The sequence below is a fragment of the Macaca fascicularis genome, chromosome 10, assembly GCF_037993035.2.
Source record: "Macaca fascicularis isolate 582-1 chromosome 10, T2T-MFA8v1.1".
Taxonomy (NCBI): domain Eukaryota; kingdom Metazoa; phylum Chordata; class Mammalia; order Primates; family Cercopithecidae; genus Macaca; species Macaca fascicularis.
Window position 1 is genome coordinate 13,911,739 of NC_088384.1, and position 16,087 is coordinate 13,927,825.

The following is a 16,087-nucleotide window of genomic DNA, read 5'->3' on the forward strand; positions in this document are numbered from 1 at the left end:
CCAGGGGGATTTGAACACTCTCTTGGCACCCTAACCCTGAGAAACTTACACCTGTCCTGCTGCTGAGCCTCCTCCCCAGCCCACTTGGCTGACCCCACCCCTGGGCTCACCTGCGCTCTTGCCCGAAGAGGCGCTCCACCTCCGCGCGGCCAGGGCTGCGGGTGCGGCCCCCGCTGCTGTGCTGCACTTGGGTCCCTGGCTGTCTCTGGGCCAGCCTCCTGGGTGGGGGCAGGTCAGCCAGCACAGTGTACTCCTCCCGCTCCAAGTTGTGCCTGGTCTCCCCGGGAGGTGCTGAGCCCCGGGAACCCCTGGAGCTGCCCGGCGAAGGTGAGGGTGCCAGGAACGCTAGATCACTGGGTGGGTGGCGGGGTGGGGAGGAGGCTCGGGGTGCATCCCGGTGCCCGATGCACACTTGGGGGATCAGCACTAGGGAGCCATGCAGAGAGTCAGTGGAGGGGGCCAGGCTCTCCATACTAGTTCCAGGGGGGTCCTGGAAGAAGAGGGATGGCTCAGGAGCCTGGCGTGGTGGGGATGAGAAGGAGGGTGCATCCCGGTGCCCAATGCACACAGGGGTGGGGATTTGGGGGCCCTCGTGCAGAGAGTCCATGGAAGGGACAAGGCTCTCTGTGCTGGCCCTGGGGAGGTCCTGGAACAAGAGGGAAGGCTCTGGGGCCTGGCGTGGTGGGGAGGAGGCCCGGGGTGCGTCTCGGTACCCAATACATACAGGTGCGGGGAGCTGAAGGGGCTCGTGTTGGGGGGACTGACACCGATGTTCGGCGTCTGATGTGTCTGGGAGGAAGGGGAAGGGGTCAAATTGGGTGTGGCGGGGGGGCGAGGACGCCTGGGGGGCATCTCGGTGTCCAATGCACACAGCAGGTGGTATATAGGGAGGCTCGTGGTGGGGCAATTCACTCTCTGGGGCGTGGGGCTCTGGGAAGAAGGGGAAGGGGTCATGCTGCAAATAGCGAGGGGGCGAAGAGGCTCGAGGGGCATCCCGGTGCCCAATGCACACAGCACATGGAGGCTGGGAGGGCTCAGGATAGGTCAAGGGAACCCCACAGGCAGCAGGGTACACAGGTGAGGAAGTCCGGGAGGTGCTCTGGTGGCCTGGGTTAGGGGAGGAAGAGGTGACCCGGGATGGCAAGTTGTACTGGGTGGGGCCAAAGGAGGACTGGGGTGGGTCATGCTGGGCTGGCCTGCTGGGAGAGGATGTCTGAGGCCTGTCACCTTGGGTTGGCCGGAGGGCGATGGATGCCCAGGGAACCTCATTTTGCTTGGAGCGAGATGGGGAAGAGGTTCGGGGACCATCACTCTGAGTTGGCCGGAGGGGAAAGGAGGCCCAGGGGATGTCTTTGTTGGTACGATGTGGAGACGAATTCCTGGGATTGTTCCATTGAGTGGAGCGGTGGGGAGATGATGGTCTCAGATTCTCCTTTTGGGTGCAGCATTGAGATGAGGAGGTTCCAGGGTTGTCTCGTTGAAAGGAAAAGGACTGTGTGCGGTCCCGCTGTGTACGAGTGGGTCTGAGGTTATCCCGTTTGGTACAAGAGGTTTTAGGGTTGTCTTGTTGGGTAGAAGATGATCTGGGGATGTTCTGTTGAATAGAAGTTCTGGGGTTGTCCTGTTGGGAAGCTCTGTTGGGAGAGGAGGCTCTGGGATTGTCCCGTTGGGCACAGGATGTTCTGGGGTTGTCTCGTTGGGTGGTTCTGTTGGGAGAGGAGGCTCCGGGATCGTCCCGCTGGGCACAGGATGTTCTGGGGTTGTCTCGTTGGGTGGTTCTGTCGGGAGAGGAGGCTCTGGGATTGTCCCGTTTGGCGCAGGATGTTCTGGGGTTGTCTCTTGTGGCTCTATTGGGAGAGGAGGCTCTGGGATCGTCCCGTTGGGCACAGGATGTTCTGGGGTTGTCTCGTTGGGTGGCTCTGTTGGGAGAGGAGGCTCTGGGATTGTCCCGCTGGGCGCAGGATGTTCTGGGGTTGTCTCGTTGGGTGGCTCTGTTGGGAGAGGAGGCTCTGGGATTGTCCCGCTGGGCGCAGGATGTTCTGGGGTTGTCTCGCTGGGTGGTTCTGTCGGGAGAGGAGGCTCTGGGATTGTCCCGCTGGGCACAGGATGTTCTGGGGTTGTCTCGTTGGGTGGCTCTGTTGGGAGAGGAGGCTCTGGGATCACCCCGTCGGGCACAGGGTGTCCTGGGGTTGTCCCACTGGGGAGTACAAGTAGGAAAAGAAGTTTGGGGGTTGTCCTGCTGGGTAGAAGAGGTTCTAGGGTTATCTTGTTGGGTGGCTCTTTGGGGAGAGGGATATTGAGGATTATTTTGTTGGTTGGACGAGGTTCTGGGGTTATCCTGTTGGGTGCTTCGTGAGGGAGAGGAAGCTCTGGGGGTGTTCCGCTGTGTAAATGAGGCCCTGGAGGTGTCCTGTTGGGTGGATGAGGCCCTGGAGGTGTCCCTTTGGGTGATTCGGTGGGGAGAGGAGGCTCGGGGGGTTTCACGTGTAGACGCAGCCTGAGCAGTGTCCTTTTGGGCAGGGGAAGCCCGAGGCGTGGTGCTTCGAGGTCCGCTGTGTGGTGTCATGGAGGCAGCCTGGGTCAGTGTTGACCGGTGCCGCTCTAGGGAGAAGAACCCACTTTCTCCCCGGAGCTTTGCCCAGTGCTGTCCTGCGCTCCGGCTCCCACCGCCCGTGTCTGGAGAGAAAACAGAGGGGCTCAAGGTAAGGGGAGGGGTCCAGGCACCTCTCATATTCTACCTTTCTTTGTCTCTTTGGACCAGTGATTAGGGCAGACCCCACACCCTCCTCTTACAGGTCTCACTGTCCGTACCAAGTGACTCCACCTCTCTGACCAAGACTGATGAGACAAGGGCTTGGATGCTTCTCTCAAGCCGAGGTCAAGAATTTGAAATTGAGACCCTGACTCAGTCAAGAGATGGACTCAACAACTGGAAGAGGCCACAGGGTCTGGGGATCCATGGACAAAACAGAGAAGAGGCAGACTCGTGGACAGAAGTGTTGGCAATAGCCTGTGTAACCCAGGGAGGGAGAGGTGGGCCCAGCAGCAGCCACCTGATAGTCTGCCCTTCCCAGTTTTACTTCCTTCAATCAGAATCTGAGGAATTCCCCCCATTTCTGGTTTTTCTGTTTTGTTTTTGAGACAGCCTCGCTCTGTCGCCCAGGCTGGAGTACAGTGGCACCATCTTGGCTCATTGCAACCTCCACGTTCTGGGTTCAAGCCATTCTCCTGCCTCAGCCTCTGGAGTAGCTGGGATTACAGGCATGTGCCACCATGCCCGGCTAATTTTTGTGTTTTTAGTAGAGACGGGGTTTCACCATGTTGGCCAGGCTGGTCTCACACTCCTGACCTCAGGTGATCCGCTCGTCATGGCCTCCCAAAGTGCTGGGATTACAGGTGTGAGCCACCGTGCCCGGGCTTTTTTTTTTTTTTTTTTTTTTTTTGAGACAGAGTCTCATTCTGTCACCCAGACTAGAGTGACAGACTTGGCTCACTGTAAGCTATGCCTCCTGGGTTCAAATGATTCTCCTGCCTCAGCCTCCCAAGTAGCTGGGATTACAGGCATGTGCCACCATGCCCAGCTCATTTTTGTATTTTTAGTAGAGATAGGTTCTAATGAGTCTGTTTCATGTGTGACAGCTCTAGAAAGCCCTGGTTTTTTGTATTCAAATGTTCCTACCCTGAGGCTTCTCCCAGGGCTGCCATGAGGATGGGAAAGGTGCAGGGATGGACAAACTTTTATAAACTGATAGCTGGGAGTTTGCCAGAAATGCAGAATCTCAGGTCCCAGCCCAGATGCACTGCTTCTGAATCTGCATTTAACAAAATTATCTGGTGATTTGTACAACTTAGAGTTTCAGAAGCACTGGCCTGAAGGATTAACATAACCGTCCTCAATAGTGACCTCTTCGCAACTCCTAGCCTCATGACTGAGTTGCCATGACCTTGGTGTGTCACCCTCCATCCCGCTCAATCCCTCAGTCACCGAGCAGGTGTTGAGCACCAGCTATGTACATGTCCCTTGGCTACTGCTTTAGATGAAGAGTAAAGGGTATTGTGGCCTCATCTTAAAGGAGCCACAACTGTGGGTGTGGTGGCTCACACCTGTAATCCCAGCACTTTGGGAGGCCAAGGTGGGAGGATCACTTGAGCTCAGGAGTTCTAGACCAGCCTATGCAACATGGTGAGACCCTGTCTCTACTACGAGTTTTTTAAAACTTAGCAGGGCCCAGTGGTACGTGCCTGTGGTCACAGCCACCTAGGAGGCTGAGGCCAGAGGATTGCCTGAGCCCAGGAGGCAGAGGTTGCAGTGAGCCAAGATTGTGCCACTGCCCTCTAGGGTGGGCAACAGAGCAAGATATTGTCTTAAAACAACAAATGAAACAAAAAAGTAGCCACAATTGCCTTCACGCAGATCCCCTCTCCTCATGCCTTCTTTTTTTTTTTTTTTTTTTTTGAGACAGAGTCTGGCTCTGTCGCCCAGGCTGGAGTGCAGTGGCCGGATCTCAGCTCACTGCAAGCTCCGCCTCCCGGGTTCCTGCCATTCTCCTGCCTCAGCCTACCGAGTAGCTGGGACTACAGGCGCCCGCCACATCGCCCGGCTAGTTTTTTGTATTTTTTTTAGTAGAGATGGGGTTTCACTGTGTTAGCCAGGATGGTCTCGATCTCCTGACCTCGTGATCCGCCCGTCTCGGCCTCCCAAAGTGCTGGGATTACAGGCTTGAGCCACTGCGTCCTCATGCCTTCTTAAGATCCCCTCTGCTCTCCCTTTGCAACCACTGCCTCGTCCAGCCTCCCTGGGCTGTTGTTGGTGAAGTCTGAGTTCCCAGCACCTAGCAGAGAATTCAAAATTTGCATGGTCTCTAGGCACAGTGGCTCACACCTGTAATACCAACACTTTGGGAGGCCGAGGTGGGTGGATCATCTGAGGTCAGGAGTTCGAGACTAGCCTGGCCAACATGGTGAAACCAGTCTCTACTAAAAATACAAAAATTAGCTGGATGCGGCCGGGCGCGGTGGCTCATGCCTGTAATCCCAGAACTTTAGGAGGCCGAGGCGGGCGGATCACGAGGTCAGGAGATCGATAGCAGTCTGGCTAACATGGTGAAACCCCATCTCTACTAAAATTACAAAAAAAAAAAAATTAGCCAGGCGTGGTGGTGGGGGCCTGTAGTCCCAGCTACTCGGGAGGCTGAGGCAGGAGAATGGTGTGAACCCATGGGGCGAAACTTGCAGTGAGCCGAGATCGCACCACTGCACTCCAGCCTGGGCGACCGAGCAAGACTCCATCTCAAAAAAAAAAAAAAAAAAAAAATTAGCTGGATGCAGTGGTGCATGCCTGTAATCCCAGCTACTTGGGAGGCTGAGGCTGGAGAATTGCTTGAACCTGGAGGTGGTAGTTGCAGTGAGCTGAGATCTGGCCACTGTACTCCAGCCTGGGTGACAGAGCAAGACTCTGTCCCAGAAAACAAAAAAACAAAAAATTTGCTGGTGGCTGATGTCCCATGGCTATTCTAAAATACATTTCATGCCTGGTAGTGGCTCACACCTGTAATTCCAACATTTTGGGAGGCTGAGGCAGGAGGATTGCTTGAGCCCAGGAGTTGGAGACCAGCCTGGGCAACATAGTGAGCCCCCATCTCTACGAAAAATAAAAATAAAATAAATACATTCCAAATTTTCTCTCATCTACACCCACTTCCTACTCCAAGCCACCACTATTTCTCTCCTGGATGGTTGCAGTAGCCCCCAGGCCTGTGCACTCTGGGGCCAATGTCATCATTCATCCAGGCAGACTTTTTCTAAAGTCAAAGGTGAGCAGATCGCTGTGCTCACAGCCTTCAGGGGAAAACTGGGAGAGATGGGAAAGCTGTCACAGACTGGAGGAGACAGAGGAAATGAGGAGGGGGACTAAAGGCAATGTGGGATCCTGGAATGGATCCAGGAACAGAAAAAGGATATTAGTAGAAAAACTGGTGAATCCCATCAAGTCTGTAGCTTAGTTAATAGTATTGGAGCAGTCGGCCAGGTACGGTCGCTCACACCTGTAATCCCAGCACTTTGGGAAGCCGAGGCAGGCGGATCACCTGAGGTCGGGAGTTGGAGACCAGCCTGACCAACATGGAGAAACCCCGTCTCTAATAAAAATACAAAACTAGCCGGGCGTGGTGGCTCATGCCTGTAATCCCAGCTACTTGGGAGCCTGAGGCAGAGAATGGCTTGAACCCGGGAGGTGGAGGTTGCAGTGAGCTGAGATTGCGCCACTGCACTCCAGCCTGGGCAACGAGAGTGAAACTCTGTCTCAAAAAGAAAAAAAAAGAAAGAAAGAAAGAAATGAGCGAAATAATGAGCGCAGTGTGGGGCCTGAGGTGTGATCAACGCAGTGGAGGGCTGGGCTGTATAAAATGGTAGGTTCAAGGGAGAAATCAAGGCCAGAGATGTAGACTTCAGAGTCATGGTTTTTCCCAGACAGTACTGAAAGCCAAGCAGCTAAGTGTGCAGGGAGAGGACAGAAGGGGACCAGGACTGGGATCTGGGGCATCCGATATTTAAAAGTGAAGCAGAGGAGGCGGCCTCAGCAAAGGAGAGAGAGGTGGAGTGGCCAGTGAGGAAGGAGGCAGGCCAGGAGTGAGGGGTCGGGGAGCCCAGAGTGATTCTGTGCAAGACATTGATTTAGCACAAGGCCTGGAACATCAGAAAAGCAGGTCACTGCTGTAATGCTGCTGCTGTTCTCATTGCTGCCACATCTATTCAGCCGTGATTGACTTATGGGCTGTAAGTAAACGTCCACTGAGCGCCCGAGTGAGCATTGCCCCTCAGTTGAAGATGCCACATCTCCATCCCCTGCTTCCCTGAGCATCTGAAGCCTCAAAACCTCTTCCTTGGGGCTTGCAAATCCCACACAGCACAGCCAGCGCTGGGCACACCGGCTCCCCAGCCATCTGCTGTCAGCAAAGGGCACACCATCCATGCAGACACCCAGGCCAGGAGCTGTGACCGTGTATCCTCCTGTCCTGAGTACCATCAAGTCTCCTTCCTAAACCTCTCTCCTTCTCTGTCCCCTCCTCACCCTGCAACCATGACCTTTAATTAATTAATTAATTTGAGATGGAGTCTTATTCTGTTGCCCAGGCCGGAGTGCAGTGGGGTGATCTCGGCTCACTGAAACCTCCGCCTCCCAAATTCAAGCGATTCTCCTGCCTCAGCATCCCGAGTAACTGGGACTACAGCCGTGTCCCAGATCCCATCAGGCTCAATATGGTGAAACCCTGTGTCTACTAAAAATACAAAAAGTTAGCTGGGCGTGGTGGCAGGCACCTGTAATCCCAGCTACTCTGGAGGCTGAGGCAGTAGAATCGCTTGAACCCAGGAGGCGGAGGTTCCAATGAGCTGAGATCATGCCATTGCACTCCAGCCTGGGAGACAGAGCAAGACTCCATCTCAAAAAAAAAAAAAAAATGCCCCAGTTGTCCCAGTAATGCCTGTCACAGCTCTGTCTCCTCCTGTCCCAGATCCCAATGGGCTCACACATGGCATTCCACGTCCTCGTCCCGTTAGTCTCTTTTAATCAAGAACAGTCCCCAAGCCCCTTTTTGTCCTATGAGGAGTCCAGTCATTTTGCAGAATATCTTTCTTTTTTTTTTTTTTTTTGAGACGGAGTCTGGCTCTGTCACCCAGGCTGGAGTGCAGTGGCGCGATCTCGGCTCACTGCAAGCTCCGCCTCCCGGGTTTACGCCATTCTCCTGCCTCAGCCTCCCGAGTAGCTGGGACTACAGGCGCCCCCCACCTCGCCCGGCTAGTTTTTTGTATTTTTTAGTAGAGACGGGGTTTCACCGTGTTAGCCAGGATGGTCTCGATCTCCTGACCTCGTGATCCGCCCGTCTCGGCCTCCCAAAGTGCTGGGATTACAGGCTTGAGCCACCGCGCCCGGCCTCTTTTTTTTTTTTTTTTTTTTTGAGACGGAGTCTTGCTCTGTTGCCCAAGCTGGAGTGCAGTGGCCAGATCTTGGCTCACTGCAAGCTCCGCCTCCCGGGTTTATGCCATTCTCCTGGCTCAGCCTCCCGAGTAGCTGAGACTACAGGCGCCCGCCACCTTGCCCGGCTAGTTTTTTTGTATTTTTTAGTAGAGACGGGGTTTCACCGGGTTAGCCAGGATGGTCTCGATCTCCTGACCTCGTGATCCGCCCGTCTCCGCCTCCCAAAGTGCTGGGATTACAGGCTTGAGCCACCGCGCCCGGCCGCAGAATGTCTTTCAATTCGGGTTTGTGTAATGTTTCACCGGGGTTAGGTGTAGGCAATGCATTTGCAGAAGGACAATTTAGAAGGGAAGGATTCTGTGCGCACCCCAGCATCCCCTCCCCCGACCCCATGCATCACATCAGGGGCATCTGATGTTAGTTTGTTCCACTCTGCGGATGCTGAACAGCTGCTTGGTGAAGGTGGTATCTTCCTGCTCTCCCCAACCTAACGGCATCTTTTCGCTCTGTAATCGATGCAGAATCTGAGGACTGATGCTTTGAGACCATGGTGAAACCCCTGTTGCCTGACAACTTACCACCCTAGGTATTTCGCATCCGCCGGTGATTCGTGCCTGAACCAGTTATTGCTATGGTAGCTGCAACAGTCTCTTAACTGGTTTCTCATCCTTCAGCCCCTCCCTGCTCCAACTCCTCCTTTGCACCTTTGACCTAGGGAACTTCCTAAGGCACAGGTTCAATTACATGACTTTCCTCCTCAAAAAAACCTTCAGTGGCTCCCTACTGCTTAGAGAAGAAAGTCCAAACTCCTTGACTAAGGCCAGGCACAGTGGCTCACTCCTGTAATCCCCAGCCAGGAATTTGAGACAAGCCTGGCCAACATGGTGAAACCCCGTCTATACTAAAAATACAAAAATTAGCCAGGCATGGTGTTGCAAGCCTGTAATCCCAGCTACTAGGGAGGCTGAGGCAGGAGAATCACTTGAACCCAGGAGGCGGAGGTTGCAGTGAGCTGAGATGGCACTACTGCATTCCAACCTGGGCAACAGCGTGAGACTCTATCTCAAAAAAATAAAAATAATAATAATAGGCCAGGCGCAGTGGCTCACGCCTGTAATCCCAGCACATTAGGAGGCTGAGATGGACAGACCACTGAAGGTCAGGAGTTTTGAGACCAGTTGGGCCAACATGGTGAAATCCCATCTCTACTAAAAATACAAAAATTAGCTGGGCATGGTGGCGGGAGCCTGCAACCTCAATTACTTGGGAGGCTGGGGCGGGAGAATCGCTTGAACTGGGGAGGCGAAGGTTTCAGTGAGCTGAGATCTCGCCACTGCACTCTAGCCTGGGCAACAGAGTGAGACTCCGTCCCCCCCAAAAAAATAATAATAATAATACAGTAGGTAGCATGGTTCATTGTGGCTGCTCCACCATGACATGGGAACTGTTACTATTATTAACACTCAGGCCACCAAAGTAAGCCATACCCAAGGTCCCAAATGGCCAGTGAGATGGCTATCTGGGGGGGCCCCAGGCCATCACCATGGGAACCAACCTGGCAGAAGGACTCACCCTCCTTTTTCTGGCCTGCAGCGTCTCCTCCCACAGGGGACCTGGTGAGGAGAGACGGAGCCTTTTGGGAGCTGTCAGCTTTCGGCCCCTCCTGAGGTCTCCTAGGGATCATCACTGCGAGCTTATCCCAGTTGGGGGCCTCCTCCTGCCTCTCAACAGTGTCCCAATCCTGCCAGAGAAGGGGAGGAGAAAGTATGTTTGTGGGAGAAGAAAGGCTGCAGGACATATACTCCCCAAATGAGAGGGGTAGAAGGAAGGGAAGAGAATTGACATTAAAAAGCACTTCCCTGGTCAGGTGCGGTGGCTCACGCCTGTAATCCCAGCACTTTGGGAGGCTGAGGCGGGCGGATCACAAGGTCAGGAGATTGAGACCATCCTGGCTAACACGGTGAAACCCCGTCTCTACTTAAAAATACAAAAAATTAGCCAGGCATGGTGGCGGGTGCCTGTAGTCCCAGCTACTCGGGAGGCTGAGGCAGGAGAATGGTGTGAACCCAGGAGGCAGAGCTTGCAGTGAGTGGAGATCGCGCCACTGCACTCCAGCCTGGGTGACAGAACGAGACTCTGTCAAAAAAAAAAAAAAAAAAAGCACTTCCCTGCCGGGCGCAGTGGCTCACACCTGTAATCCCAACACTTTGGGAGGCCGAGGCAAGTGGATCACCTGAGGTCAGGAGTTCGAAACCAGCCTGGCCAACATGTGAAACTGTGTCTCTACTAAAAATACAAAAACTAGCCAGGCATGGTGGTGGGCGCCTGTAATCCCAGATACTCCAGAGGCTGAGGCAGGCAAATCGCTTGAACCTGGGAGACGGAGGTTGCAGTGAGCTGAGATCATGCCACTGCACTCCTGCCCAGGTGACAGAGCAAGACTCCATCTCAAAAATAAATAAATAAAATTAAATAAAAAATAAAAAGTACTTCCTAAACCATCAGGTTCTGCATTCTGCCCCGGAGAGGTGACAGTGAGTGGTACCACACTTTCTGTGGTGTAGACTCTGCTCCATGGACTCAGTAAAAAGCACTTCCAGCCTGGGCAACATAGTGAGACCCTGTCTCTACAAAATTAAAAAAAAAAAATTAGCTAGGCATGATGGTGCATGCCTGTAGTCCCAGCTACTCAGGAGGCTGAGGTCAGGGGATCACTTGAGCCCAGGAAGTCAAGGCCATAGTGAACCATGTTCAAGTCATTGTACTCCAGCCTGGGCAACAGAGCAAGACCCTGTCTCAACAATCAACTTTTTTTTTTTTGTTTTTGAGATGGAGTTTTGCTCTTGTTGCCCAGGCTGGAGCGCAATGGCACAATCTAAGCTCACCACAACCTCCGCCTCCCGGGTTCAAGTGTTTCTCCTGTCTCAGTCTCCCAAGTAGCTGGGATTACAGGTGCCCACCACCACACCCTGTTAATTTTTGTATTTTTGGTAGAGATGGAGTTTCACCATGTTGGCCAGGCTGGTCTTGAACTCCTGACCTCAGGTGATCGCCCACCTTGGCCTCCCAAAGTGCTGGGATTACAGGTGTGAGCCACCGCACCTGGTCTTCAATCAGTCAATTAAATAAAAAGCACTTGCTGTTTGCCTGGCACTGTGCTGGGCTCTAGCAGGTGCTAAGTGCTAAGTCGCTTATCTTCAATGAACCTAGGAGGCATGCACGTCCATTGAAGCCAAGAACTTTGCCCAGACTCCCCCAGTTCCGCATCTGGGACTGGTGTGAGATACCCCCAGGGGCCAGAGAGAAGTGGGTTCAAATCCTAGCCCCACTGCTTCCCAGATGTGTGGCCTCCACTAAATTGCTCCCCCTCTGAGCCTCAGCCCCATATGGGACGACTGAAGTCTCCGCCTCCAAGAGTGTGGTGAGTCTCCCTCGAGCCCACACCCACCAAGCGCTTAGCGTGGAGCTGGTCATGAAGCGTGCGAGGCTGGGTTGTTTTATTCTGAGTCTTATCACCACCCCCCATCATTTTCCTTTTGAAGGGATCTCCTGGGACAAGCCTGTCTCTCCGGCTCCGTGGCAGCCCCTCAAAGTGCCAATGCTAGAGGAAAGACTGCTGGGTCTTCTCTTTTCGTGGCTAAATGACCCCCGCAGCCTGCTCCCTTCCCTCTGTCCCTTGGAAATCTATGCCAGGGCTGGCCATGGGGCTCAGCACCGTGTGGTGAGGGCAGGGCCCTGGGGTTCTGTGCCACTCTTGCTCTAGACACCACACCCAACATCCCAGCCCTCTGGGACCTGGCAGCCCAAGCCCACTGGTGATTCACCCAGAGCTCCTGTCAGCTGAAACTCCTTTCCCGTCTTTTCACAGCCAGACCCCAGCCGCCCTGGGCCAGCCTGTGTAGAAACCCCCACCCTCTGGGGGTTCACCGGGGTGGCCCGAGGTGCCAGCTAATGGTCCAGAGGACCTCGCCGAATTCTCTGGTATGAGGCTTAGCCCTGGCCTGGAGATTCAGGCGGGACCCAGGGCTGCAGATGGAGGTGTGAGCCACTCTTGTCCCCCCATCTCCCGCTCCTGGCTCACCACAGAGGACGAGTTGCTGGTATCATCAGGGGTGGCGGAGTCAGCGCTGGAGCCGGGGTCAGAGCCGGGGTCCTCGTTGCAGCTGCCACGCAGGGAAGTGGTCAGGCCCTCCAGATAGGGCACTGCCTCAAGATCATGGCTCCCGCTCCTGGGGGCGGCTGTGGGACCCTCTTCTGGGAGCCCTGCTGAGGGGGATGGGCCCCTGGGAGAGGAGACCGACCCATGACTTTTTCCCAAAAAGTAATGGGGAGTTAGGGGTACTCCCCACCCCACCCAGGCATTCACACTCACTCACACGGGGAGCCTGGGGCCCACACGCTGGTGTGGGAGAGGGAGCCAATGCTGAGGGCTGCCTCTGTGTCAGGCTTTTTATATGGGTTGCCTCGTTGAGCTAAAACAGCATCTCTTTATTTTTTTATTTTGAATTGTGTTGTTGTTGTTGTTGAGACGGAGTCTTGCTCTGTCGCCCAGGCTGGAGTGCAGTGGCTCGATCTTGACTCACTGCAAGCTCCGCCTCCCGGGTTCATGCCATTCTCCTGCCTCAGCCTCCCGAGTAGCTGGGACTACAGGCGCCCGCCACCTCACCCAGCTAATTTTTTGTATTTTTTCTTTTTTTTTTTTGAGACGGAGTCTCGCTCTGTCGCCCAGGCTGGAGTGCAGTGGCGCGATCTCGGCTCACTGCAAGCTCCGCCTCCCGGGTTCACGCCATTCTCCTGCCTCAGCCTCCCGAGTAGCTGGAACTACAGGCGCCCACAACCGCGCCCGGCTAATTTTTTTGTATTTTTAGTAGAGACGGGGTTTCACCGTGGTCTCGATCTCCTGACCTTGTGATCCGCCCGCCTCGGCCTCCCAAAGTGCTGGGATTACAGGTGTAAGCCACCGCGCCCGGCCTTCTGTTTTTTTAAATATGTCTACCTGTGAGGAGCACATGAGTGATCCTAGCACAATGCTGATTTGATTCAGTTCCTCTTATTTTACAGACAGGGAAACTGAGACACAGGAAGACAGAGTAACTTGCTCAAGACCCATCAGGGATGGATCTGAAGCTGGAACCCAGGTTTCTAGACTCTCAGGCCATGGCCTCCCAAGGTATCATGACCTTAAAGGGGGAACTGCCACTCAGGCCTAAGGGTGGAAGGAACGCCAGAGCCCGGAGCAGTGCACACCCAGGTAGGTGGGTGACAGCAGGTGCCCCTGGGTGCAGGGACTGTTTAATCTTTTAAAGCTGTGCAAAGGGAACCAGGAAATGTGAGTAGGCTGTGGCCATACCCACTGCAAGGTGGGTGCACAGCAGCACATGCCCTGGGGCAAAGCTGAGCTCGGTCTTAGGAGGTTATGGGGGGGCAGGGGCCCCGGGAGAGACAGCCAGGGTTGGGGAGGGGAGGCTCAGCCACCCAAGTGCAAGCAGGGTGGTGTGCTCTGAGCTTTTCCTGTCTGCCCAAGGAGCATGCCCACCGCCCACCTGTGCCTAGATTTGGAGGACTGACCACATGACCCATGCCAGCAGCCATTACAGACAGGTGTTGCCTTGGGGAAGGAGTGCAAATGGGAAGGGCAAGGGCATTCCACCCCATGAAGCCTTTCCCCGGGCCCTGGGACTCTACCCACCTCCTGGACCCTGGCCGGAGGCCCGGGTCCACCACAGACCGGCAGCCGGAGGTTGAGGCGCTGAGTGGGTCCTCAGGGGCAGGTGGGCATCGAGGCAGGTCGCAGTAGGGCACCTCAGCACCTGAAGGGCTCCTGAGCTCCTGGGCCAGGGTTGGAGAGAGGAGACAACTCAGCACCCACGTGGGGTCTCCCCTCCCCCTGCACAGCCCCTCCCAGCGGTGTGGGAGTCTCCAGGCATCTCCTCCGGGGATCTCGCACTTCTCAAGGAGCTGCCCATCAGGCTGGAAGCGCCCCTTGGGACTCAAGCCGAGGGCTGGCTGAGGTACCCGGTGTGTGCATGCACACGTGTTGTACACATACGGGCCTTGGAGCAGGTATGTGTGTGGATAAAGACCTGGTATTGGGGGCACGTGTGTGCACATAGGTGGAGTGAGCTCTTGCGCATGCATGCCTGCGCAGGTCCCGCAGGTACACGGATTCATACGTTTGCATCAGTGCAAGTTTATGTATATATGCATGTATGTTGTGCGCCCCAGAACGAGGTGGAAAGAAGGATCCACCAGGGTCTTTTGCGGCCAAAAGACAAGGGTGAGGAGGAAGGATTAGGCTGGCTGAGAGAAGGAAGAGGTCTGAGGGAGGAAGAGGCAGTTTGATGGTAGAGGAGATGGGAAAACAAGGTCTTGGAGGACAGAAGAGATTTGCCCCACTAAAGGAGAGGCAGGGGCTCCAGGGCTGGAGGGTCAAGGCCTGGAGCCAGCTGCCCGCTCCTCTCTCCCTCCACCCTTGGCAAGGCCACACCTGTGAAGGCTGGTCTGGTGCTGGGCTCACCAGGGGAGAACGGTTGCTCACCTCCAAGGCCCCCCCCCAATTCCTCCCCACCTCTGGAGAGCAGTAGGTCCCTCCCCTGGTGGTGGGAGACAGCGGCCATGGCACCCTGCGCCCCGCCTCCTCTCGGATTACCTGGGCTGCGGGCTCTGGCGGTGGTGGCGGCTGTCGGCTGTCAGCACCCTCATCCCCGGGGGGCTCCGGCTCAGGCCCCCACGCTGCCGCCCTCCCAGGCCCTGACTCCGGGCTATGGTGGCAGCAGCAGCCGAGGCAGTGGAAACCTTAGAGGGGCCGGCTTCGGGAGCAGGGGCCCCTCATTACTGTTTCATAAGCCGGGGCCCAGCCAAGAACAATGCAGGACTTGAAACCACAGGAACCCGATCCCAGCAGCTCACCTGAGAGCCGGGAGGGGCAGGAGCCTGGGCATGGGATCCCTGGGGACCGTGGAGCCCAGAGCCCAGGGCCAAGGCAGCAGCCTGGTCGGCAACATGGGGTGGGCACAGGCTCTCCAGGTTCCAAGAAGGCCACCGCTGGGGGTCAGGCGGTGCCAAGAAGTGGGGTTGGGGTATCTGCCGTGACATCCAGGCCAGGGGAGCTTGGCAGGATTCAGTTTCGCCCCCTGCCCTGCAGCCAGATTCTGATCAGAGCTCGGCAGCAGGAGGTGTCAGATCCACAGCCGGGCCTGGCGCCTTGGCCACCCAGGGGACAGCACAGCAGAAATCAGGAGACGCTCGCCAGGCATCATCCAGGGGTCTCCGCCCCGCCAGGCCCAGCAGGAGCCTCAGCCTGATGTGACACCTCATCCTGGCTTTCATCCCAGCTCCCGTCACCACCCCACCACCCACTTGAGTGGGCCCCACAGTCAGTCCCCAGCTCTGATTTCCTGTCTGGTGGGTCAGCACTGGCTCTGGCCTCAGATAGACCTCGGGCCCCATCCTGGCTCCTCCACTTCCCGGCTCGTGACCTCAGGCCGATGACTTCCCCTTTTGGAACCTTGTTTTCTCCTCTAGGAAATGGAGGCTGAGATGCGACCAAGACCTGGGCCACGTGTATCCTCTCTGTGCCTCAGTTATCTCATCTACAAAACCAGCAGGATAGCAGGACCCACCTCCTAGGGGTGTTCTGAGAATTAAATGAGTTAATATTTGTAGAGGGATTTTTTTTTTTTTTTTTTTTTTGAGACAGAGTCTCGCTCTTGTAGCCCAGGTTAGAGTGCAATGGCGCAGTCTCGGCTCACTGCAACCTTCACCTCCTGGGTTCAAGCAATTCTCCTGCCTCAGCCTCCCCAGTAGCTGTGATTACAAGTGACGCCACGCCCAGCTAATTTTTCTATTTTTAGTAGAGACAGGGGTTTGCCATGTTGGCCAGGCTGGTCTCGAACCCCTGATGGCAGGTGATCTGTCTGCCTCAGCCTCCCAAAGTGCTGGGATTACAGGCGTGAGCCACCGTGCCCAGCCCCTAAAAAATTTTCATTAAATAGACAGGGTTTTGCCATGTTGCCCAGGCTGGTCACAAACTCCTGGGCTCAATCAATCCTCCACCTTGGACGCCCAAAGTGCTTGGATTATAGGTGTGAGCCACTGTGCCCAGCCAATTTT

General features: G+C 55.4%; 2 protein-coding genes across 23 annotated transcripts in view; one reads left to right on the plus strand and one right to left on the minus strand.

Moving 5' to 3' along the window:
* TRIOBP (TRIO and F-actin binding protein) overlaps positions 1-16,087 on the minus strand; it is a 78,107-nt gene that overhangs the window by 49,848 nt on the left and 12,172 nt on the right. For 10 of the 14 annotated variants that reach the window (XR_012418752.1, XR_010578343.2, XR_012418753.1 and 7 more), the window contains exons 4-7: positions 13,665-13,804; positions 12,057-12,258; positions 9,548-9,716; positions 111-2,676 (exon numbers count right to left, since the gene is read on the minus strand). Coding sequence is in view for 10 of the 14 variants with exons in the window: in XM_045363665.2 (XP_045219600.2) it covers positions 111-2,676; positions 9,548-9,716; positions 12,057-12,258; positions 13,665-13,804 (3,077 nt within the window). In the remaining 4 variants the exon portion in view is untranslated. Of the gene's footprint in view, positions 1-110; positions 2,677-9,547; positions 9,717-12,056; positions 12,259-13,664; positions 13,805-14,624; positions 15,308-16,087 lie in introns of those variants that run through there. The other 4 variants (XM_074003815.1, XM_045363663.2, XM_065522153.2 and 1 more) reach the window with 4 other exon arrangements.
* The window catches only part of LOC102125944 (guanine nucleotide-binding protein G(I)/G(S)/G(O) subunit gamma-10-like), a 45,019-nt gene that overhangs the window by 21,081 nt on the left and 7,851 nt on the right, over positions 1-16,087 (plus strand). For 2 of the 9 annotated variants that reach the window (XR_012418754.1, XM_074003822.1), the window contains exon 3: positions 13,037-13,226. The exons of 1 other annotated variant lie outside the window; for it this stretch is intronic. Coding sequence is in view for 3 of the 8 variants with exons in the window: in XM_074003822.1 (XP_073859923.1) it covers positions 13,091-13,226 (136 nt within the window). In the remaining 5 variants the exon portion in view is untranslated. Of the gene's footprint in view, positions 1-2,520; positions 2,703-2,795; positions 9,054-13,036; positions 14,039-16,087 lie in introns of those variants that run through there. 6 more of the 9 variants (XM_074003823.1, XM_074003824.1, XM_065522154.1 and 3 more) reach the window with 5 other exon arrangements.